The 23,864-nt window shown below is 36.2% G+C and overlaps 1 protein-coding gene across 12 annotated transcripts in view; it reads right to left on the bottom strand.

The window, feature by feature from the left end:
• Positions 1 to 5,077: 5,077 nt before the first annotated feature.
• PTBP2 (polypyrimidine tract binding protein 2) overlaps positions 5,078 to 23,864 on the bottom strand; it is a 51,065-nt gene continuing 32,278 nt past the window's right edge. For 5 of the 12 annotated variants that reach the window (XM_083846250.1, XM_083846258.1, XM_083846260.1 and 2 more), the window contains 7 exons: positions 16,875 to 17,070; positions 10,384 to 10,538; positions 8,936 to 8,969; positions 8,393 to 8,485; positions 7,821 to 8,037; positions 7,645 to 7,722; positions 5,078 to 7,514 (listed from right to left, as the gene is read on the bottom strand). In XM_083846250.1, coding sequence (XP_083702376.1) covers positions 7,382 to 7,514; positions 7,645 to 7,722; positions 7,821 to 8,037; positions 8,393 to 8,485; positions 8,936 to 8,969; positions 10,384 to 10,538; positions 16,875 to 17,070 — 906 coding nt within the window. In that variant the 3' untranslated portion in view covers positions 5,078 to 7,381. The remainder of the gene's footprint in view (positions 7,515 to 7,644; positions 7,723 to 7,820; positions 8,038 to 8,392; positions 8,486 to 8,935; positions 8,970 to 10,383; positions 10,539 to 16,874; positions 17,071 to 23,864) is intronic. The other 7 variants (XM_083846255.1, XM_083846259.1, XM_083846252.1 and 4 more) reach the window with 3 other exon arrangements.

The following is a 23,864-nucleotide window of genomic DNA, read 5'->3' as shown; positions in this document are numbered from 1 at the left end:
TGGATTATGTTGTTAGTGTCTATATATTTCAAGTGAAATGCCCATTGTGTAGTATAAACATTTCATATAACAGCATTAGGAAAAAGGATGTAAGCATACAGTTCATTCATTTTTTGATTTATTGGAAAATAACTCCTTGCATTTTGCTTATTTTGAAGGATCACAGTTTGTTCAAGTGATTTTCTAGTAGCTGTACATACTGGAGACTTCAAAAATCCAACTATAAATTTACAAGCATCAAGTATATTGCTTCTGCCTTCCACTTATCAGTTCCTACAATCCTTTCAGTTTCACTAGTTCAAAATGCACAAATCGGACATTTTTCAGAACCACTGAATCAGCATTTATGAAAATAATGTTTAAAAGTTCCAGGTGATAGTAATCTGTCACCTTCATATGGTGAAGTAATTGAGAAGGCAAGTACTACCTCACCACGTTAGTATTCCTAAAGATTAGGTGCATCATATTGCATTTACAGGAGGGGCCTGAAACGTTAGTTACTGATAACCTACATCAACTTTGCAAAGAAATTGTAAATTCACTTTTAAAATTTGTATTAAATCTATTAAAAAAAGAAGAGAGAAGTGCAGGGAGACATAGGCAGACAGTGGCTGAGTAACCACACCGCTCTGAGACGTACCCCTTGCCCTGCATGTACTGCCATCTTTCACAGAGGAAAGTCTCTGCTACTGTTTCATCTCTGGAGAGCTGAAGTTCTTGCACAGCAACTCAGTATTACCATTCTTCTCTCTCCATTTCCTTTCCCTTGCATACTTGGCCACTACATCTGGATGGATGGACTTGTTCTTCTACCCAGGAATACGGTTTTGGCTGGGCAGAGCAGACACGTGCAAAGAGAACATCTCACCATTCAGTAGCAGTTGCCTGGATACAACTTCCTAAACGGCAAAAGTCTATACTCAGATTTTCCAGCACAGAAAATTAATTCCCTTTGTTGCAAACTCAAATCCCACTGAATCCACAAGTCATAGATGCCTAGAAATCTACTAGCTGCACTAGACAACCAGGTTGTCTTTGAGCGTGATGTCTCAATGAGAAAAGTTCAGCGTTACCATACTGTGCAAGTACACCAAGTACAATGCAACTTTACTTTGCAGTAAACCTGTCTGGAAGCTTACCACGCAATTATAGGACAGGTGAATGCCTTCTCCAAATAGGAATAAAATCTCTACAAAGTTTCTTCAGCTGTGGAGAAATACCTTGCTTACATTGTCTCAGATCAGGGCTTGGAAAATGCCCTGATTTTCAGATTCCCCCTCTACAGAAAGCAAGGAAGCTGCAGTGGCCTTAAAACTCAAGGGTGTTAAGGGGTATATTCTTTCAGATCAGCAAAAATGCGAGTTCTCAGCTGGATCAAAACTTGCAAGAGCTAGAATCAGAAATGAAATGCAGAATTGCTTTATTTAGAGCAACCTATTCAGAAAGCCTGCATAAAGCTTATAGATAGCCTGTACAAAGTCTACACTTCTGTGAAAACAATTCCCTGACTTTACTGTTTGCTTTGAAAATTGAACTACTTTAACCATTTTGAGGCACCCGTAAGGAAACCACAAGTAAGTGTCAGCGTTGGTCTTGTCAGTGACAGTGTTGATATGCTATAGACTTCAGTTTTACTTAGCCAAGCACTTGCTAGTGCTAACGGGTGGTGATTTGGTAATTCTACCGCAACAGCTAAGAACACATCCCTTCCTGGACCAAAACCTGGAAGAAAAAAGCTACGTAGAGGAATGCAGAAGTGCTATTGTCACCATTCTTGTTCTCCTTTCATAATCAAAAGAACAATGCATTCAAAGTATACCCACCTCTGTGAAACAAGTTGGCATCACAAGCACCTTCACACTTTCACACTTAAGAACCTTCGTGAGCAAAGAGCCACCTGTGAGAAAAAGGTCATCTACTATAAATCATATATTCTGAAGTAACAAAACCACAGAGATATGAGGTTTAACTACATGTAACAGAGAAATTTGAAAATCACATTCTACAAACCACAACGGACTTAAATTTCAGCAAAAGATTTACATAAAAAAGTTTTCTCTGTTCTTAGTTGTGCAAATTCTGTCTTCAAAGTTGAAAGACCTGATTAGACAACTCTGCCCCAACTGGTTAAGGTTTACCGGAATTTGCTCAAGAGCTGGGAAACAAAAGCTACTTTCTGTAAAGTTCAACGGGAAGTTATTGACCCCCCGTTAAATCTTTCTGCTACAGCAAAAACAAATCAAAAAATTGACGGGGTGGAGGAGAGAAGCCCCCCCCCACACACACACTTCTAAACACAACCCACTCAAAAAAAACATACCCAAATTAACTTAAAGTCAATACCTGTAGGTTAACGTTCAGCCCACAAGGCAGAGCATGCTGGCGAGTATGCTGTTGGCAGAGCACGGGGGCTGTCAGCCAGCTGAGGACTGCCAATGCTTTAAAGCAGCAGCAAGGCTGGTGTCCCCTGCTCGGCACACAGAGCAAGTCACTGGGGCTTGTCAGGTGCAGCTGCCAAGACTCTTCTCTCTCTTCAGAGAGAACAGTCCAGCCCAGCATGAATTTTGGCTGTGCAGTTGAAACCTTCACAGGATGTTGATGCTGTGAGAGGTAAGCTCGAGCATTCGGGAGCTAAAGGGGATGGGGTCAGAAGGGATACTGAAGCACTGTTCAATCCTTAACATCAACTGCATCGTTCAACAGGATACAGATGGTCAGAAGTTTTCTAGCAGACACTTTCATCAAAAAATCAGTTCCCTAATGTGTCACTTTTGATGACTTTTCTAAGAAATCTCTTCCTAGACCCAGCTAGCTCCTGGTATGGAGCTCTTTGGAAGCTGTCAGTGTCCATTATCCCAAACCACAGTGACGCGCAGCCCCTCCAAGGGCTAGTGGCTTCAGGCTTTCAGTCTTGCTGGCTTCTCAGGATGACCAGTACTCATCCTGGGGAGACCAACTTCCACAGCAGTCTGCATTAATTACAAGCTCCAGCATCTCAACAGTTGTTGAGTGGAAGTTACAAAATAGAGTATTTACCTCACATTTACCCAATTTTAACATGACTCATTTCTAAAATAACAAATAAATAATAGTAATTCTCCCCTTATCAGCAATTTTGAAGGTCTTATTTACACCAGAAGGAACTTAAAGAAGCCTACTTCTGAAACTGAAACCCCCACATCTTTCTGCCCTGCACTCCTCCTGCTGCAACACAGCCCTTTCCCTGAATAAATTATTATATTAAAAGAAAAAAGTTAAAGAAATCACCTGAAGGTTCATTATTGTTGCACAGAATTCCTCAGCAAGGCAGGAACCTTGTCACTGGTTCTAGCAGGCTAATTGTAGACTAACAAAATAATTTCCAATAGATTTTCATTCCCTACAGTTACTGCAGTCCATTGATTAACTTTACCAAGGCTCATTAAGTAGAAAATAGCATGTCAAGTATCTTTGTTTTGGAAAACAAAAAAAATCCATCTCTCCCCTCATAACCTGCATGGATGAGAGCTGTACTAGCATGCTGCAGCTGCCTCCCAGAACAGTACAGTAAGAAATACTGATGATATTGCATGACCAAGACCTTGGAAAACCTACCTTGACCACATGCACAACCCAGTTAGCCCTTTCTACACGTGCGAGGATTATGTCTGTATTGTTGCTTTCATGCTGTGACATAGTATAATAAATGAACTTACAGTGAATCAAAAGGATTTTTTTTCCATAAGATGGCTTATGAAACTGAAAATTACTGTAAAACATTAGAAGTGGCAACCTACAGTCATTTGAGCTGTTTGTTTGAGCTGTTATTCCTGCAAGGCAAAGGTGCCTGTTAATAAAATGTTAAATCACAATAAATAAAAGTACTTGCCACAATTTTTAGTCAGAATGCTAATGCAGGTTTTATTTTACTTCATTTATATACTGTATTTGTCAATGGATATTTCCTGACCAACACCTTTGGAATTCTTTCATTGCTCCATTATTTAAAAAAAAAAAAGGAAAGTAGGAATCAGCAGCCACTTCCTATTCATGTCAAAAAAGTAAAATTATTTTAAAAATCTGAAATTGAGTTTGGAGTATCAAATGCCTATGGGAAAGCTGTATAACAATTTAAAACTCATTCCACTGAGTAGGTCAAGTTACTCATAACCCCTTTTTTTTTTAGTAAAATCATAATAAAAATTATGCTTTGCATTTTCACATTCTGAAGAGCAAAAAATACTTCTTTATAACAATGCATGTGCAAATATACCCCCTTTAAAGACTATGTATCAATAAACAAACAGGGATTTTCTTCACTGAGTTCATAAAAAACACTTCCATGCCATTTATGACTATCATTGCTTTTAATTGTGACTGATACAAATATATGCTCTTAATAAAAGTTATTTAGTTTATAACAATTTCAATATACATTCTTTCCCTTAAAATTTTTTCCACAGAAATTTTCAAATTGAGAAAAGTATAGAAACCTAGAAATTACGGAAATAGGCCTGGCAAGAGGAATGAATTAAAGTTATAAAATACCCTCTATTTGTAAACACTCAAGCACTGCAGATATTTAAAGTTATTTCAACATTGTACATATGGCAATCACTAAATGCTATCTGATACAGATGTTTCAGAGTAGAAATAGTTCAGCACAAGCTGAATCCACCCAAAGAAAGCTGAACCCACCCAAAGAACAGTAAATTTCGATTCATACTTCTATTTGAAACATGCAAGCACATTCTGAAATCTGACACATTTTTACTTTTAAAAATACGGAACACCATACTATATAGATGAAAAGCTTGAGAGCAGCTCAGTCAGATCCATAACTACTGTTCAAGGCAATTGTGAGATAGTCACATCGATGCCCTTAGGTGTCTGAGTCTTGAAAAAAAGATGTTGATTCACGAGTTTCACATATGGATGAATCTTATTTTACTAGTATTTCACATTGAGTAATCGCTACGATATACGAAGTATATCTTTTAAGTCAGATCTTGGGTGTATTTCTGATAAAGCAGATAAGAACTTAATAAAATTTATTTCACACAGTGAAGACTAATGAAAGCCCCCTAAGTTAGACCATGACCTTTAAATAGCTGATAGCTATTTATTGATTTCAAAGCCAACTCAAAGAACAAGCACTGGGTCACAAAGTAATCAGACATCAATAAATCTACAGTAGGTATATTGGAGAAGTGACAGAAAAACTGCTTTGAGTTGAACATTGTGATAGCTTTTACCACCGTAATGCTTCAGAATCATACAGTTATTCTTAAAAGGGGCCTGTGTAAATGTTTCAATCCTATTTCTAATTGAGGAAAAACAATCACAGAACGAAAAAAACGACAATCAATTCAAAATATCATGGATGTAGAAACACTATTAAAGTGCCCAAACTGTTTTTACATTCATTTGAACCCCTGTCTCTAAAAAGGTGAAATATCCCGGTCTAGAATGTATGGTCCGCTCACCTCACAACATTGTTACTTAAACCCGTAAGTATACTGTATGATTAGTAGAAAATCTTTAGCAGACAAAAAAAAAGAAAAATGAAACTGCAGCAAGAGAAATGAAACTGCGGGCAAACCTGAGATCCATTAGTGTATAAATCTGCTTAAAAACTAAAAAGATAGAAAGAGAAAGCTAACAAACTACAATAAAAGTTATGTGTTTAAAGCAGTAAGTTTTAACAGGGTGGGAAACATTTAATATGAACATACGCCTGCAAAAGGATCATGGTCTTTCTGAACGAGCTGGTACTTTTTGCAGCATCAGATTTGCAGTAAAGACTTAAAATTGTATTTATTAATATTATGCTTTTCCCACCCTGACAGAGAATAAACATGAATTTAGAAGCACAGTAGAAGTGAAAAACAAAGAGTAGGAGAAAAGAGAGAAAGCAGCAGAGAAAGACAGAAAAGGTGAATACAGAGCTACAGAAGTGTTTATTGAGCATGCTACAGAGGTAAGCAGAGTACACACAAAATGAAATTAAACAACCATCAAACCTCCCGACTTTGTTAGAAAATTAATTTTTAATTGTGCCACTTTCAAACTATACTGAATTTTACAATTCTAAAGATGTAAAAACTCAACTAATAGAAAATATACATGACCATTTTCTCTACATAGATAACAGAATCTATGAATCTTAAAAACTAAGTACATCAATTTCAAAAAGTATTGGTCATTTAAACAGAACCAAGGTAACAGTTCAGATTGACAGAGAACTGCTTTCAAATTAACTGGATCTGTAGATTCTGAGCCATGTTTATAGTAAAGTCAGATTAATTTCTAAATACAAAATATTTTGAAGAGGATTTATTAAAACTGAATATTACAATGCAAGGTAAATTAAGACTAAAGGCACATAAACTTTGGTCCCACCTGGTTGTCAGTTTTAGAAAACTGCCACAAAATTTCCTGCAAGTGTTCACAGAAAACTTTCTTCATCATTGAAAAATACATGCACCATTTCCTGAACTAGCTTGACCAGTCTGTACATGCTCAGAAATCCACAACCATATTCCATATCTTAATTACAAACTAAAGATGGCAATATATATTTAAATGCACATAAGTCATGTCAACTTCAAAAACATCTACGAAAAATATTCAGCCACAAACAAGACATTACTTAGTGCTGACATTTATATGATACATCCCACAAGAGTGTGTACAAAAAGGTTAAGATTCTATAATGCTTTTCACTTAGGGCTCAAAGTCACAGAAGTCACTTCTTGTCCTTTACAAAATTAATATTCTGTACCTTGTTAATTTTAACAAATGCCTACATTCATAACTGAATCTAGACCAGAACCATGAAATACAAAAGGCTTTTTTTTTTTTTTGAAAAAAGCACAAAGCAAAAAGTAGCAAAATCAAATAACATTGTTTTATTCTTTCAGCATAATGCATCTTACCCAATTAAAAAGAAAAATAAGTGACAGGCCCGCAGATAAAGAAATCAATTCCAAGCAGGAGAAACAAAAGCTTAACCTTTTTACACACCCCTGCCTAAACGTATTGAAATCATTATGTAACAGTGTGCCCCAGACAACCAAATTTGTTTTTACTAGTTACGCAATTTCAGCAGTACTAGTTTCCCCTTTTAAGGCACGTATGTCAACTCAGTTGAAAAACTGTGGTATTAACTTGAAATCTTTTAAACAAAATGATGATTTATCTAAACAACAGTTGGACAACAGCAGTTAGTATCACTGCTTTTTAATATTTTTTAATTTTTATTTTTTAAACAAACAAGGAATGATAACAGCATGAAAGAAAATCCAAAAATAGAAGACAAACTCTGGTCCCCACTTTCCTGAACAGTCAATAGGTGACAACACCAAACAATGCAATACACCCTCATTTTCAATCTGCCTTTTTAAATAGTTGACTTGGAGAAAGAAACTCTCAGATGGTGATTTTCTCCAAGATTGTAATTGTGAAGATCAATCAAGGCCTGAATAGCTTCTTCTACTGTTGACATCTGAAGAAGTGCCATCTTGTGATCTCTTCTGAAACAAAATAATGGCATTAGGAAGTCAAACAATACAGGGGTTGTTACTAATGTTTTCCTGAAGACATGCCACAAAAAAAACAATTAAGCTGTCCTTTGTTAAAACCGCGTACAGAAAAATTACTTACTGAAAAAATTTAAATGCTTTCACAGTGCCTCCAGTGTTAGCAAACAGTGTGCGGAGATCCTCTTCTGCTACTGATGGTCTACAGACAGAAAACAAGCATAACCAGAAAATTACTAGTCCATTCAGTGTGTTGTGATTAATATTAATGCTACTGGCTTACTGACAGCCAACACTCACGGAATATTGGATAGATGAAGAGTTGCAGATGGAGGGAATATATTCTGAAAGTTTTTTGAACCAGGTTTCTTGAAGCGATGCAGAGGTGAATTACCAAAATCTTTAGTCAGCCCTTGGTCATCAAGTCCCTCTCGAGGTAGTTGTACTGTCTGATGTTTAGAAAGGGTAACCCGAATAATCTTTCCATACATTTTTTGTCCATTAAGATGGCTCATGGCTGAAAGAGACAAGAGGTTTACTCAATTCAGTATTACTTTTCAATAGCATGTTGTATATCACATACAACCCTAGAAACAAGGAAAAAACAAGAAAAATCAAAAGGGTCATTGCACTAGAATCAAAAATGAGGTCTGCAGAGTGTTTAAAGACCTCTACACGTGTTTCAGCTGTTGAATTCATTTAGGCTATTGTGCAATCTTTTTGGAACCTAATACAATAAGATTTTGGATCTTGGGGGTAACCAGGATACAACAAAAATTGACAGATGAAAACATGCTTAGTTCACCTGATTTCACATAGCTTAATTTCAAATACTTAGACTATTGGGAACATAAACAGAAATCTAGTCTTACCCAGCTGTGACTGGTTTCCATCAGCCATCTGTATAAGAGCACTGTCTTTCTTATTGTATAAAATCTTCACACGCTGCACATCACCATAAACACCTTTTCAAAGTCAAAGGTAACCCAAAAGATAAAGGTTATTTTAAAGCCAGTCAACTAAGTTACGCATTTTGACATATCAATGGAACATTCAGACAGCAACAAGATCTCTCACTCAAACTCAACACTCTCACAAATGAATAAAGGAGATAAAGATTTTGAATAGTGAATTTTGAAAAGAATAATTTCTGATAAACCCTCGAAGCTATGTGAATGATATTAAATTAAAGACCATGCAAAATATATTAGCATGCATTAAAAGAAAATCTGTGTCTATGGAGAGTTTTAAACAGCAAAAGAAAAATAGCAAAAGATTTACTATTCAACTTTAAGCCAAAGTGCTAGCTACAAATAAGAATTAAGGTGAAACAAACAAAACAAAAAAAAACAACAAAAAGCAAAACAAAACAAAATTAAATCAATAATAAAAGTATAGTGCTAACAATAACATACCGAAGAGGGTAAACAGACTTTGGGGCGTAACCATCTTTAGAAGGAGAGAAGAGCAAGCAGCGTAAGACAAGAAGAGAGAAGAGTCGAGGAAGAGCGGAGATGAACAGATCATCCATAACGAAGGGTGGTTCCCGCAGAATGGTGAGGTGGTCATGGATCATGGTTTCAAGGCGGTTAATTGGGGCAAGTTGGTCCGAGGAACATTTTGTTCAAGCACAGAAGCATGAACGTAGGGAATGAAGACAGGGAACATAGACAAAGACAAGGAGAAAAGGGTAAAACAGGGAAGGGCATGGGAATTTGGGTAAAGACAAGGAAAGGGAAGTTGAACACAGAGGGAAAAGGATGAAATGGGGAAGGGAAAACAGCAATGCAGAAGAAAAAATAAGTGGGGAACAAAAAAAATAAAATATAGGTCAGTACATAGGAAATGCAGGAATTTGGTCAGAAAATGGTTGGTTTATGTACTGTACAAGAAAAACTGAGTAAAATGTAGTCACCCAAGACAAATATGGGTAAAGTACATTCATATCAAAGAGTAAACTACAGCATTTCATCTCAACATGAAAATAAATAAAAAAAAGCATGCAATAAAAATTTTAAACTTTAAACTTTAACTGCGTAAGCATGGCTGGTTATGAAATGCAGGCAAAAAATCTTTCAAAATGGCACTCTGACCTAAAACATTTTAACATGCAAGACTGGATGACAAACTAGTACCAGATGATAAAATAAGCTTAATGATTTATAGTGACAGAGGCCAGTTAAAAATGGAACAGCTAGACTGATACAAACTTCCCACATTTCATACCAGCTTTCACAGCCATCAAAATAAATGTAAAGGACAGTAAAAATGTGTAACTAAACAAACCCCTTTAGATTTCAGAGTTAGCAAGAAAGATACAGTGAAGGTAAAAAAGGCTTTGTCACCATTTTTTTTTAATAAGACAAATGAGTAACTGTCAAGAAAAAAAATTACTAAGAGAGACTGGAAGAGTGCCTCGTCAAGATCTTTGGGAGAACCTTTAAAGAAAAATGTGTTAGAGTAGTTCACATAAATTAAAACCTTAAAATGTGAGATACAAGCATGAAATGAAGCAGCAAACAATTAAAAGAAACAAAAATGGGAATTCTAGTTTACATGATTATAATTGCAAAAGAAAAAAAGCTTTCAATTCAAATGTCAAACATGCAGTAATTACCATATTTTTCTTAGAAAAAAAGGTAGCCAACTATCAAACGACAATAAGTTGTTAGCTACCTGGAATAACAAAAGTATTCAACAATAATGGTTTTTAAATTAACTTTGGGGGAGGGTAGGGAGTAATAAACAGCAAAAATACTATGAGCTTAAAATCCAAATACGAGACGCCAAATTCAAAGAAATTATAAGATACTGATTGATGAAGTATGGCTAAAGAGGAAAAAAAATGAATTGTTTCACTAACCTCTTCATTTAAATTGCTAACCAGGAGGACTGTATTGCCACCAGCTGAGACTCCAGGCATTCCCACACGGCCAGCAGCAGCAGCAGCTGCAGCAGCAGCAGCATTTGGAATAGCCAAAGGACTCAGAGCTCCTGGAACAGCTGCAACAGGAAGCCCTAATTTTAAAATAAAGCACATTTTACGAAACACACACAAGTCGATTAAGAAAAAAAGCACCTATATCAGTACAAGTGTTGCAGACAACACTCTACAGAGCAGACCACTCCACTGCTACAGTCATCCAAAGAGTTGTGATATGGGTTAAGTAAACATGAGGAACAGAAATTTTCTTTATTCACATCAAGTCTTCAAAAATACAAAGTACTTTTTAAAATAAACATTCTTGTGCACCAAAACTGTTTTTTTTTCTGTACTCCAGAACATACTCTGCACTGTTATATCCTTATCTTGTATCACCCTTTGAGAGGTATTGTTCACTTCAACTTGATGCTTCAGGCTAAATACACAACACTACAGAGTTGGTCAGGTGAAAAGGCCTACATAAACAGCATAAACCAGGTGAGGAGGCAAACTTCTAAATTCAGGATTCAAAGTAGCACCAAACTGGTTACTCCACGGCTTTATGTAATCCGATTCTTTGAAGAAGCACGCACAACTATTAGCTAAAACTTCAGTTGTGCTTTACTCTTCTTCTTCAAAGGAAACTGAAATCCTGGAGAGATCTGGTGGTTTTGCCTGGTGATGTCACTGGTATACCAGGCAAGTAGGCTACTTCCAGGACCTGTGAAAGGTTCTTATGACACATGTGCACTATACACACTTCATAAAGGACCATCTTTATCATATGTTACTAGCAGTTTATTTGCACATTTTACAGAATCCAGCAAAAGGATATTTATATAACAAAAAGGGTAAAGAAAAGAAAAAAACGGAACTTCCGTATTTTATTTTCTTCTACTGAAACTGGCTTCTCAGATTTCAGCATTTTGGCATAATTTCGGATGTTTATATGATGATACTAAGCTAACACTTCTGACCAGTCTTCCAGAATGCCAGGTCGACAGTCTAAATACAACCGGTACACTATGTACTTAAGACCATTTTCCTTCCTTTAAAATAAAACTTAATATAGAAAGTCACTATGAGAAAGCAAATATCTTCAGTTTCAGTCAATGACCAAATATGACAATGATGACAGTAAAGATAGTCATCTGTATATTCAAAAAGATTCCAGATTTAGTATCAAAAGGCAAAAACATGTAGGGAAAGGAGATGTTTTCATACAGGGGGATAAATATGGTTACCATTATTATTTTTAATTCTCTAGAAAAGATCTCCAACACTTTATGTATACTTTATTACATGAATTCATAAAAAATAAGTAATTCAGAAAATTAGATTTTGCTGGGCTGGGCAAATGTCTCCTCAAAGGGAACAGGACATCCATCACAACTTTGCAAAAGCGTTTATCAAGGATAATAAAAAACACATTCTGGAAAATATTTTCTAGTTGTCTCCTATCAAATCACATAGAAACGTGTTCTAAGAAAGGAAATTAAAAAAGATACAGCATGCCTTCTGATAAAAGCATTAGTACTCAGAGATCAAACCAGAGGCATAAGTAGTACTGAGTAATGAAAACATCAGTTAGAAAATTCTAGTCATCTCTTATGAAACAATATGAAGGGAAAGTGTACTAGAATAGAAACAACGAATACCATCTTTTTATTGCATTACTTGCATTAGTCGTGGAACTGACTAATAGAAAACAGAAGGAAAAACCCTAACTTGTCATCCTTCCATCCTGCAAACACTCTTATTAGGATTTTATTAAATATTCAATAAAGTGACATGTAACATGCTTCAGCCCATAAGCCAAGCACCAGCTATTTGGGGTTTAAGAAAGCACTTCTCCCAGGTATGCCACTGTATGATCATCCATTATTGAGGCTGTCCTCGGTCTTCCCTATGAGAACATAGAAGTAACAGCTGCTGTCAGAGAAAGGATATCAAATTAGACAGACCACTGCTAGTCCACACATAGTGATTACTGTTTCTTAAAATCAATTTTATAAGACAGGAAAGCGTAAATACAGATCTATGTACCTAGGTGTATAAATAGCAAGACAAAAATCTAATATAGGTGTGTTTTGTTCTTGGGTTAAATCTGAAGAATATAGCTTTATTCTCAAGTAAAAGCTACTAATAAAGGAGGCAGTTAAAGAAAGCAGCCCTGCAGAAGAAACAGAACAAAAAATATGTATATGTGATATGCAGGGAAATCTCCCAATATAAAATACAACTTCTCAAGTAACAATTTTTAAAAATTCCATTCAGTTCTGAAAGTCATATTTTGGAAGTGCAATTTAGGTGCTTTGTATTGCATATACTGACTCATATTTGTTAATGCTTGGCTACCATAGAGGTCATACAGACAGAAACGTGAAGAATGACGATATGATGTGACAGATGTTCACCTGAAAAGAAACAGGTCAATGGCAATCATTTAGCTATGAAAAAATGCTGAAACGTTAGAGCATTTCAAGTCTTTTAGTGTGTCTAAGCACCTCTCCCTAGCCTTAGAAGCTTTAAGCTAGTCCTGCACTTTTAGGAATAAAGTTAATTTAAAAGATGCTAGTGACACTGTTATGGTTAGGTGTAACCAAGTAATTGCCTTTAAAAGGCAAAATTCTTCATAGCATTAAACCCTCTAAAGGGCATTCTTGGTCCTACTGATGAAGTTAAAACCAAACATTAATTCAACAGCATTCATACAAAAATGTTTTCAATTGTTATCCTCTGAAACAGATTCATTTATTAAGAATCTTTAGAGGGAAAAATTAGTGGAAAAGTTAGTGAAAAGGAATAATAAAACCTATGAAAAACAGTGATGAATAAAGTTGTGGTAGCCCATAACTAGAGCAGCATATTTCCAGCTGTTTATTTATATTTAGCATAACTTGTAGTGGTTAAGTACAATACAGTTGCTATTTATTCTAAGTTTTTTTTTCCCCTGTAAGATCTCGTGTAACCTTCGTCACCTCATGTATAAAAGAAATACACATTCAAAACCAAACAACCATTTGCTGCTGATAATTCATTTGAAAGCAACCAATTCTGTAAATTAGTGATTTTCTGCTTTTAAAAGAGAACAAGGCTCATTGAAAATACATACAATTTACAGTCTCCAAGATTTCTGACAACATAGTTACATCAAAACTGATGGTGCAGTATATATGAATGAGTATATTATGCACGTGAGCTAGGATTATCTAGTCAGGAAATATTTTTCCACCTGATTACATAGCAGACAGACCTTATTTCTTAAAAAGGTCAGATAAATTATGAACCCATAGAAAACAATTCTTGATCTGTAGGTCCCTACCATTTGCTACTGTAAGTCAAAATTGTAAAAAGATTAATTTGTATTGTAATTATTAGTTATCACTCAACACACTGGTGATGATTTGAGGACTTACCTGCAACTATTTAGAAACACGAGCTACTTTGTCAAGAAGATGAACTGGTATTTGAAAGCTCTGTCATCATTAATTTTATTTTAGCTTTCAACAATTATAGATAACAGGATTTTGCTTTTTCTGGATATTAACTGAACCATACAAACATTATACATCTTCCTTCCTAGCCACTGAGTCTTTCACCTAAAAGGTCAAACACAGTATGTCATGTGTTACTTACTCGTCCTCGAAGTACCTTTTTGCATGACTTCTGAAGTGCAAATTATTAATGACATTTTAGTACAAGGCAAATTAAAGCTATACTAAAAATATAACATGAACTTGTGTGAAAAACATTGGCAGGAGTAGTCATCTTAACGTAGGTATGTATAACTATGACTGAACTAGATTTACTCCCTACATTTTTCATTACAGAAAACAATTGTAAAACAAAATAAAATGTGAAAATAAAATACAGAAGCAGGAGGAAGTCACTGCCATCATACTACCGTATTTCACTCATCATAGTTTGCTAACCTCCATCTTATAACTCTCTGAACTTTAAAGTGTTCTCAAAATTCTCCTTTTGCATATCTGAATAGAAACACAGCCATAAACTGCATGCACAAGCACCCATTCAGGCTTTCATTTTTTTTCTCTCCTACCCTCTTATTTATGTTACTAAGATTTTGTACATTTTTGCACAGTAAACAGCACAGAATGAGAACCCTGTTCTTCCATATTCAAACAAGCATCATTCCCACTTTGACATCTGAATGGCTAAGACAGCAACGGTACTAACAGAGACCCCTTTTGTGAAGTTTTACAGACTTCGAGCTCTACAGCTGAAAAAAGGCAACCATGAAAAAAAGCAACACAAGAAGAGATGACAGTATCGTCATCCCTGCTTGCCAGATGAAGCACAGTTAAGACATACCCAGCTATCTTAACTCTCTTCCAATACATAAACACGACTGACTTCACTGACGCTCAGAAAACTTTCAACAGCTGCAACCGAAGTTACTTGTGTTACAACCCTTTTATTTTCCTGCTGCTTAGGAAACAAGTGCAATTGAAGAGATGTATTCAGACAGTGAGAATTAAAATATTTGATTTGTTAATATGACTGGCATCTTCATAATTCTACTAGCAAAAAACATGAATACATAGAAGAACAAGTCTAATTAAAATCAAAAGGTTAAAAGAACTTGAGCAGTTTTGTGGACAAAAATCACAAAAACATCTAAGTAACCTACAAGCCTAAAACACTGGAACATTAGGTCTGCTAAACATAACTCATTTGGATACTCTGATAACTTTACAATTATAGTAAACCCAATTACTAAACACATCCAAAGTGATACAATGATTCAAGCATCTTCAAAGTGCTATTCCACTATGCCAAGCAAATTAAAGTCGTCAATTTGAGACATACTAGAAGCATTATACACCAAGAAATATGTTAGAAGACTGAGACTGGAAATCAACTTCTCGGGACTCAGGAAAATGTCAGAATTAGAGCTACATACTTCATGTTGTATTTGACACCGTTTTATAAATCACGACTCTTTAACTCTCTTCTCCAAAATCCATGCCTTACAGCACATAAACTGATTGTTCTCATTAATAAACAGCTTCGGTATTGTTTTTTCTCTTTACTGTTCATACTGCAGCCCCACATCTAATACCACTGTGCTCTGACAAAAGAATTACTAATTACTTTGAGTGCTTTTCTACAGCACTCACCTCTATGGTGTCAAACTTCTTCACAAACACTCACCCATCTTCCCTATCAATCTATGGGACGAGAGATTTTATACTTTCAATTTTTAATGATGAGTTAAAACAAGATACAACTTTACTGGGAGGTTCTACAGCTAGATTTTTGAAAAAGGCAGATAATGCAGCATTCAGTAGCCATAACTAGGACACTGACCCTCTTCCTGTGTTTGCGGCTTTCACTATGGGCTGCCTAACTGCTGTAACACAGAGAGCAGAGGCCTGCCTTTACTCTTTACATTTCCTCTTTACTTTGCATTAACTCTGACTCACTCCAAGTTGGCCCATCCTTTACAAAAAGCAACACAAGAAATCTGTTGTTCTTAAGTTCCCTGTAGAATAAAAATGAGAAATTATGAAAAAAAGGAAAAGACTAAGTGGGAAGAACAGTGATCACAACATAAAAAATCAGGTTTCATAAAAGTCGTAAGATTACGTCTGATGTTTTGAAGAGTGAAAGGTGTTCACGCCAAAGAATATCAACTTGACAGAAGTAGCAGTGAAACACATGTAATCAACTATAATAAATTAAAATAAAACCCAGAGTATTACAAATTCCTCCCAAAGCACGCAGAACATGCTGAATTAAGTATTTTGCTAACACTTGAAGATGTAATTATATGTTTTCTCAAGGCGATTCACCTATTTCTTGTGATGAGCTCGAAAACTGACTGGATATTAGAACATGAGTTCTATCATAAATCTATACTACCACAAATCTAGTACCATAATCTAGATACCATAAATCTAGAAGTGCAGCTGCAGATTTTCTTTTCCTGTAATTTACCAAAAAAAGGGGCACTTTTTTTTTTTAAGCAAAGAGCATAATCATTCCTCACTGAAGGAATAAAATAAAATGCTATTTTTAACAATCTGATATTACAAATAAGCATTCATGAGAGTGCAACATGCAAATTATGTTAAGTCTGTTACAAGCATGGTTGGGAGAGTGGGCAAGGTGGGCTGTAGCAGCTGACTAAAAGGAACATTAGAAAGAAGTGAAAACTGGCTTGGGAATAAAAGCAGGAATAGATTTTCTCTTAATTTGTGCATTTCTCATTTGTCATACGTTCTCTCATCTACTTCTCCAGGTCTTCTAAAGACAATGCAATAGTGTTATTACTGTTCAGATCACGATATAAAATGAACAGGCCTTTGGACACTATTGCAGTTTAAGATACTAATTCATTAGAAGGATAGATAAACATTTTCATCAAGTGACTGCAACACAGAAGTACAATGCCAGAGTCATACCTAAAAGGGAGGTCTCCTTTGCAAATGCTGCAGCAATAGCTGGGTCCAGCGCTGGTTGTCCATCACCAGATGGAAGATCAGGACGAGTGTAGTCTCTGCTTTTATCATTGTTGTACTTGACATTCAAATTCACCAATTTGGAAAAATCAATCCGTAGGGTACAGCAAGCATTATAAATATTCTGACCATCTAGGGCCTAGAAAAAGAAGTCAATTTATTTAAAATAATACATAATACACATTGGATGTACTTAAAAAAAAAAAACAAGCCCAGCATTTATATATTTATCCCTCTTACTGTCTAACTTAAAACCAATTAAGGTTACAATGCATTAACCTCTTTTAACATGATTCCAGGAAGCTCGACGTTTACTTCTCTTACCGAGATACTGCTTATGCACCAAGGTGGGAAGAGACATTTTAGTGCAAGCTTAAAGGTTAGTCCATTGAATATAATTAATTAGCCTGCGTTCCACAGCATAGCTGCACCACAGACAAAACGCCAAACATCTCTCAGAAAGTTAAAAATCAAACAAGTACTCTTCTAAAAAGAAAGATGACCTGAGAAACTGAAAAAAACCCTAAGCTTATAAACCACACAGTGGATTGCTATATATTGAAGCAGAACGTTTACATTGTTCTTGCATGTTTTTGTTCTCCCCTTAAAGGTAGTTATTGCAAAAATTTGAAGAAAAATATTATCTGCTAACCTAATATTACTTATACTTAAAAATCCTATTTCCACAATTAGTTGGTACTTCTAAATGGATGTCTACCAACAGTAAAATTCACATGAACTCTTAACACAGCACCACTTTGAACTACATGAAAACATTCTCCAAAAAAAGCCTAATCATACATGGTTTGTCCATCTTCATTCTATACCAAATAAATGAATATATCTGGATTTTATTCCATTTGCATTTTGGGCATACCTTCATGTAGCGTATGGAGCACTAACAGCTATACGGAAGAGATTAGTAAACCAACAACTTCCATAAGTTATTTCATATTTTCAAGAAATGCTAAGAAGTGATCACACAGCTCATCTGAAGAAAACAAAAAACCCTAACACGCCTTCAAATACCAAAATCAGATCTTTTGTTTCTTTTGATTAATGCGGTACTAAAACACATCACCTCTGGACCTAAACTAGCTCTTGCAGAGCTAGCTTGGTTACACCTGCAATGCACTTTCAAACATATTCAAGTTCTGGTAGGACTTGCTATTTCGAGCCAAGCACTGTGTGAACCTAATGGGCCTGCTGGGTACGGAAAGCAACACAGCTATTTTCATACAGTGATGCATCTGGAAACTGAACATCCTGCAGACACCCTCCTGCTAGGTCTGGGCCAGCAAGGCTCTCCCTTCCTCCAAAATATATTATCACAGCTAACATATCACCAGGGCTCACAAAATTGCTTTAAAGAATTAACACCATTAGCAGTCCATGTACAAGAACACATAAGACAGTACTATTAGATCTTTCAAGTGCTGGGAAAATAAAATACAAAGGAAAAAAAGAAAGGATAGAAACCTGACAATCTAGACAATTGTTTCAACAAATACCTAGCAATTAAAGAGGAACTCCTTTAAACTCAGCTTAAACAATGTTTTATACAGTATCAGCAACACAAAATCTACTGCCCTGATTCACAGAATACAAGCAGAGAATTAATTTTGTATTTTGGGGGGCAAGGAGGATGAAGGGAAAAGGAGGGCAACCAACAATACAAAATAAAGTATTTGCTAGCTCTTTCATATACTGTGAGGAAGCAAAATTCAAGACTCTCCTGAAGTTTGCATTTGAGAATATCTCACTGGAACACTTACACACAAAAAAGTATATACCAGAGAATCAATCACTACTTTTACAAGACTTATGTTATAAAATACACTAAGATACAGATTAAAGGCAGACCCAGTTTACACAGCCAATGTTATTACATCAAGAAATAACCATTCATAACAAAAACTAGGTACAACCGGGACCAAAAGGCAGTACTCATTTAGCTTTGTCCAAATCACAGAACGTGACATAAAGCTTTAAGTCTTCAAAACACAATCAAGACTCTCATTATACCTCTCTCTGGAGTCTCTAGACATGTTGATTTATGGCTGGCAGAAGGATGTTAGTGATTAAAATCTTTAGCTTTATAAAACAGAAATAGTAGCAAACCACAATATTACCTATGTTTGTAGTTTCCAGACTAGTCAATGGTTAAGAGAGAGCCATGCAAGTAATTAAAACTTATACTAAAACTACTAAAAGGTTTAAATCCTATCTTCTGAAACACTCAGTTACCTAAACTACATACGAAAGAATACAGCACAATAGAAATCCCTCGTAGCGGGAGCAGAGACTGTGAAAGAAGCTCCTGAACCAGAATGGAAGGAGATGCACTCTTAATGAGCACTGCAGTCACACTCTAGAAAAAGCCCCTTGCAACAGATAAAAACAGAACCCACCCCACCAGCCTCTACCAGCAGCAACAATGCAAGAAAGCTTGCCAGCAACTACTTTTTTTCAAGAGTAGCTATTATAAAGTCACAATCGTGAACGTTTACCCTCAGCTCCTTTTTATACAGCAAAAAAAGCACGTGCAAAGTTCCTCTCAAACAGGTAACCTAAAAAAACTGAGGACAGTAACGGTACTGTTAGTGAATGTACATATAGATATAATCTCAAAGAACTCTAGTTACTGCTAAGAAACTTTTCTTTCTTATCTGTACATATTCACATGTGACAGTGCCACACCACTTGCATGCCAAACCAAGGAGAACAAGTACAAAATGAGAGTATCATTCTTTATCTTGCCTTTGACAGCAAAACCATTATGTAAGCCTCAAGAACAGAAATAACAAAACTTATGCCATCGTGGACAGATACTTCAGTGGATGCTTAAGCAACTGCTATGATACTGAATCTTGTGAAATTCAGGCCCCTGCCTTCCTCCCTTCCCCCCATTACAAAAAAGTGTACCATTCTCTTGGCATTTCCTAAGGGGGAAAATGAGCCCGACAAGTTGGTTCATCTCCTGCCAAGAGCTTGTCGTACAGACTCACTCCTGAAGAAGCCCGCTATGGTATTTAGGAGCATACAAACAAGATGGCTAGAAAGAACATGCAGAAGATCAACAGAAAACAGCAGTGAAAGAAAAGAAAAAAAGCTTAAGTTCAGACTAATATCCATAACCCCAGGAATGATGCACGTGCTTAAACTGACACAGAAGACCTCAACTCTGCAGTACAAACTCGCTTTCACTATTAAAACTTTCTCTACAGCTGCTAACGTTGCTATTGGGATGAAAAACAGACAAAACACTCCACACCTCCTAATCACTAAGTATGCTGCACAGTTCCTCATCGGCTATGACAGTTAAGGAAAGAAACAAGCCAGAAATAGAGAAAAAAAGCAAAAACCCCCAGTGCTGCTCAGAGTTTCAAAATAGTGGAAAGTTGATTTGGCTGGAAAGAAGTCAGTATTCCTAGATAACCACTACAGTAGAAGAATTCAAAATACTTAGAAAGGGTCCTAGTAACCAGGCTTAGATTCACAAAGAATCCAAAATCTGCTCATGTCTTAAAACAGCATCTTTCACAGAAGGTAAGAATAGATAAGCACAGCCTAACAACAAAGAAAACAGCAGAAATAACTTGGTGAAAGATCCAAAATAGAGAACTATAATGGTCTGCCAAAGAGTACAAGAATGACCATATATTCAATGAAATACAAATTTTTTTTTTTTTTTGGTAATAGCAACCAGGAAGATGATGAAGTGATGAAAATGGCTGAGAAAAAGAATCCCAGATGAAGAGGTGAGATGAGAAGAGACTGTTCCAATAAGAAAACAAAGCTCAAGGAAAAGTATTTCCTTCTATTGCTCAAATAATCAAACACACACAAGCTTTTCTGCAAAAGGACAACAAGAATTTCTATCTAGGCAACATGGAGTTGTAACACTTGCATCATATTCTCCAACGCGACTGTGGATGTTGACAGAAGTGACAGCAGCAGCAGCTAAGGTGAACTCAGCAAAAGTACCCTATGAGATTACAAAACGTTGTCACATCTTGAATGACTGATGCAGCTCTCTGATGTAGCCTCATGCAGATCTATCAGTAGGCTCTGATGTGGAGAAAGAGAACATTCTTTGAATAATTTATTGTCAGGCCTTCCTTGCCTGAATGAATGAATTTCTGATGTTACAGATACAATTCACTGTTCTTCTTTTTACTTTCAGGGTTCAAGATGACTCAAAATCCTTGTGATAGAATGGCCCCTGGAAAAGTACTGTATTTCTAGGAACTATGCTTCAATGAGCTTCTCCCAAGGCCTGTATAGGCCATCAACCTGGGGAATTAGATGCCCCTACAGGAGATGGTCAAATTAGCCCTCTGAACTTCAGGGAGAGAGATGTTACTTACAAGGTTCTTTAGATAATTCACATATAGTACAAAGACGACAAACAAGAATGCAGCTTGGGAGATAGGAAATGATTTTATGTTTAGATATCCTGATTTCCCAGTTCAGAAACGTAGCTCAGAAATTTAGCTAGCATGTATTTCTGGAGACATAGTGCCTCAAGCCACAACAAACAGTGTATCTGCACCTCTCTTTGTCAAGCACTTCAGGCACCTAAAGTGATGATCCAAAACAGGAAACAGATCTATCGCATGATGAGAATAGCTTGAAAGCACTTGCCAAGGTCTGATAAAAAAAAATCAAATTACACTGGAAAGAAAAAAAATGAGCACAGAGGAAATACAACAAAACCATTGAGTCCCCACCACCTCTCTCCCCCAAAACACAGCAGAAACTAAGAATAATATTTTAAAAAGGACATGATGTAACAGTTTAGAGTAGTAAAAAAAATTCCCAAGAGATCCTTACAAAACACACTCCAGACTCAAGTAAGTACCTCAAAGGTGATACGGTAAATCTTGGGAGAGATGTGTCCCAAGTGCATCCTACGGATACACATTTGAATGAAAATGTTTCTTTTGAGACAAGTGTCTTGGATACAAGAGGTTTCTGTGGCTAAACACCACACGTAAAGCATAATCCATTATCCAAAAATGAGTTTTTGTGTGCAGTTCCATGACTAAAGGACCAGTCATATTCTTCTCTACAAAGCTGGAAAGTCAAGGACATGAACATCATTACTGCATTTGCTGGGCTTTCTGCTATAATGGATATAATCCAGCACTCTCTTGGTAATCTAAATATTGCTTATCATTCATTTCAGCTAGCAGTCTTCTTCAGCATTCAAGGTGTCCAAAAATCCTTAATGCAATAATCTAAGATAACTGCCCTGAATCTAAATATCTTATCTTGAGATGTCATTGCTTTGTGTTCTGAAAATGACTACCTGAAGTTCCCATTACAGATTTTATGGCAATGAACCCCAGCAGAAATTTTCTGCAGACTGCTACCAGTGCAGAGCCACCCTGAAGCTGTCACTCAAAGCCACTGGAAAGAAGGCATCCCAAATGTGAGTCAGACCTCAACAGAATCTCTGCAGAGAAACAAATCCAGGGTAATATGAAACACTTACATGCCAAGTAAGGACCAAATGGTCAACTGTAACAAAAACTCTCAGACTTGTGATATTTTTAACTCATTTTGGGTCAAGACTACCGTCATGCGTAGCATACTTAAGAGTCTCACTTAATCCTGCAGAAGACAAGACATTATTAACTGTCTATAGCCAAGATTTGGCAAGAATGCTTCTAATTCGTTTACACAAAGACAACAGTTTGAATTAGCCAGCTGTTCAGATATAAACACTGGCACTCCAATCTCATTATGGTATACCACATTAGCGGTATTCCAATATTTATGTTTGATGCTTCTGCCGATGGTAGTATCATTTACTATGAAAATGTGCTGGTTCTGATGCACAGAAAATCTCCTTATGAATACAGACATCTCCATAACACCACTTTGTCTCACTGGAAAAAGCACAACTATTCAGTGTGCTCTACTGTTGCAGGTTCCCAGGACTTTCTCCAAACCATGGCTAGACTGCTGAATCGTACAGAACCTGAAGCTTGTCATCTTCACCTTTAGTTGCAGATATAATGAACTATAATGATCCAATCTGAAGGCAGTGATGAAACATGAATCAGTGTAGCCATAATCTACTTCTACAGGAAATGAGTTTCTCACAAAGCAAGTGGAGCAGGAATGCAATTTTTCACTATTTGCTCATTCAGATAGCAAAGGAGTCCCACAGGGCTAGAGGCTTCATATTGAACATTCTTGTCAGTGTCACTATTTTCTCAGAACCTTCAAATGAATAGTATCTCTCCTTGGTACTTACATCACTTGAGTTTTTCAAATTGCTCTTTAACTTCCTTAATAAGTCTTCAATTTCTATTAAGGCCACATTCTGATTTCCTGTGAAGAGTGCCAGTGGAAAATTAAATTTTCCCCATTATCTTCTATAGTAACAACTGATGGAAAACAAATCGAAAACTTCTTTACTCTTTTACCATGCTTTTAATTTTGAACTCCATGCAACAAATATTGCCACCACATCCGCTTGCTTGTACAATTTCCAGATGTATTTAAACTGTTTTTCTCTTATTATCTGACTTTCTTTCCTTTAGGCAGTTTTGTTTTGGTGACACTTCATGTTTTACCATAATAACTCAACCATAAAAACAGTTATTTTACTCTATCTCAGGGAGAGAGGAGGGTGAAGAAAAAAAATAAAAATCAAACCTTCCTTCAAATACAGCATTCTTTACTTACTTAGAAGCTCTTTAAAATGAGAAGCTATAAACCTAAGCCTTTTTCAATTCATTACTTTGGATCAACAGCTTCAGGATCACTCAATGACCACACATGCAGGAGTCACTGTTATTCAATTAAGTTCAGTCATTCACGCAGAAGCTGACCACTACAGTGTCCGAACAAGCTAGCATTAGTTTGTCTGAAGTCAACAACAGCACCAGATTCTTTATTTCTTTTCATACTTTTACA

This window comes from Anser anser (genome assembly GCF_964211835.1).
Source record: "Anser anser genome assembly, chromosome: 8".
In the NCBI taxonomy this organism is placed as follows: Eukaryota; Metazoa; Chordata; class Aves; order Anseriformes; family Anatidae; genus Anser; species Anser anser.
The sequence above is the reverse complement of the archived record's forward strand: the minus strand, read 5'-3'. Positions and strand labels throughout refer to the sequence as shown.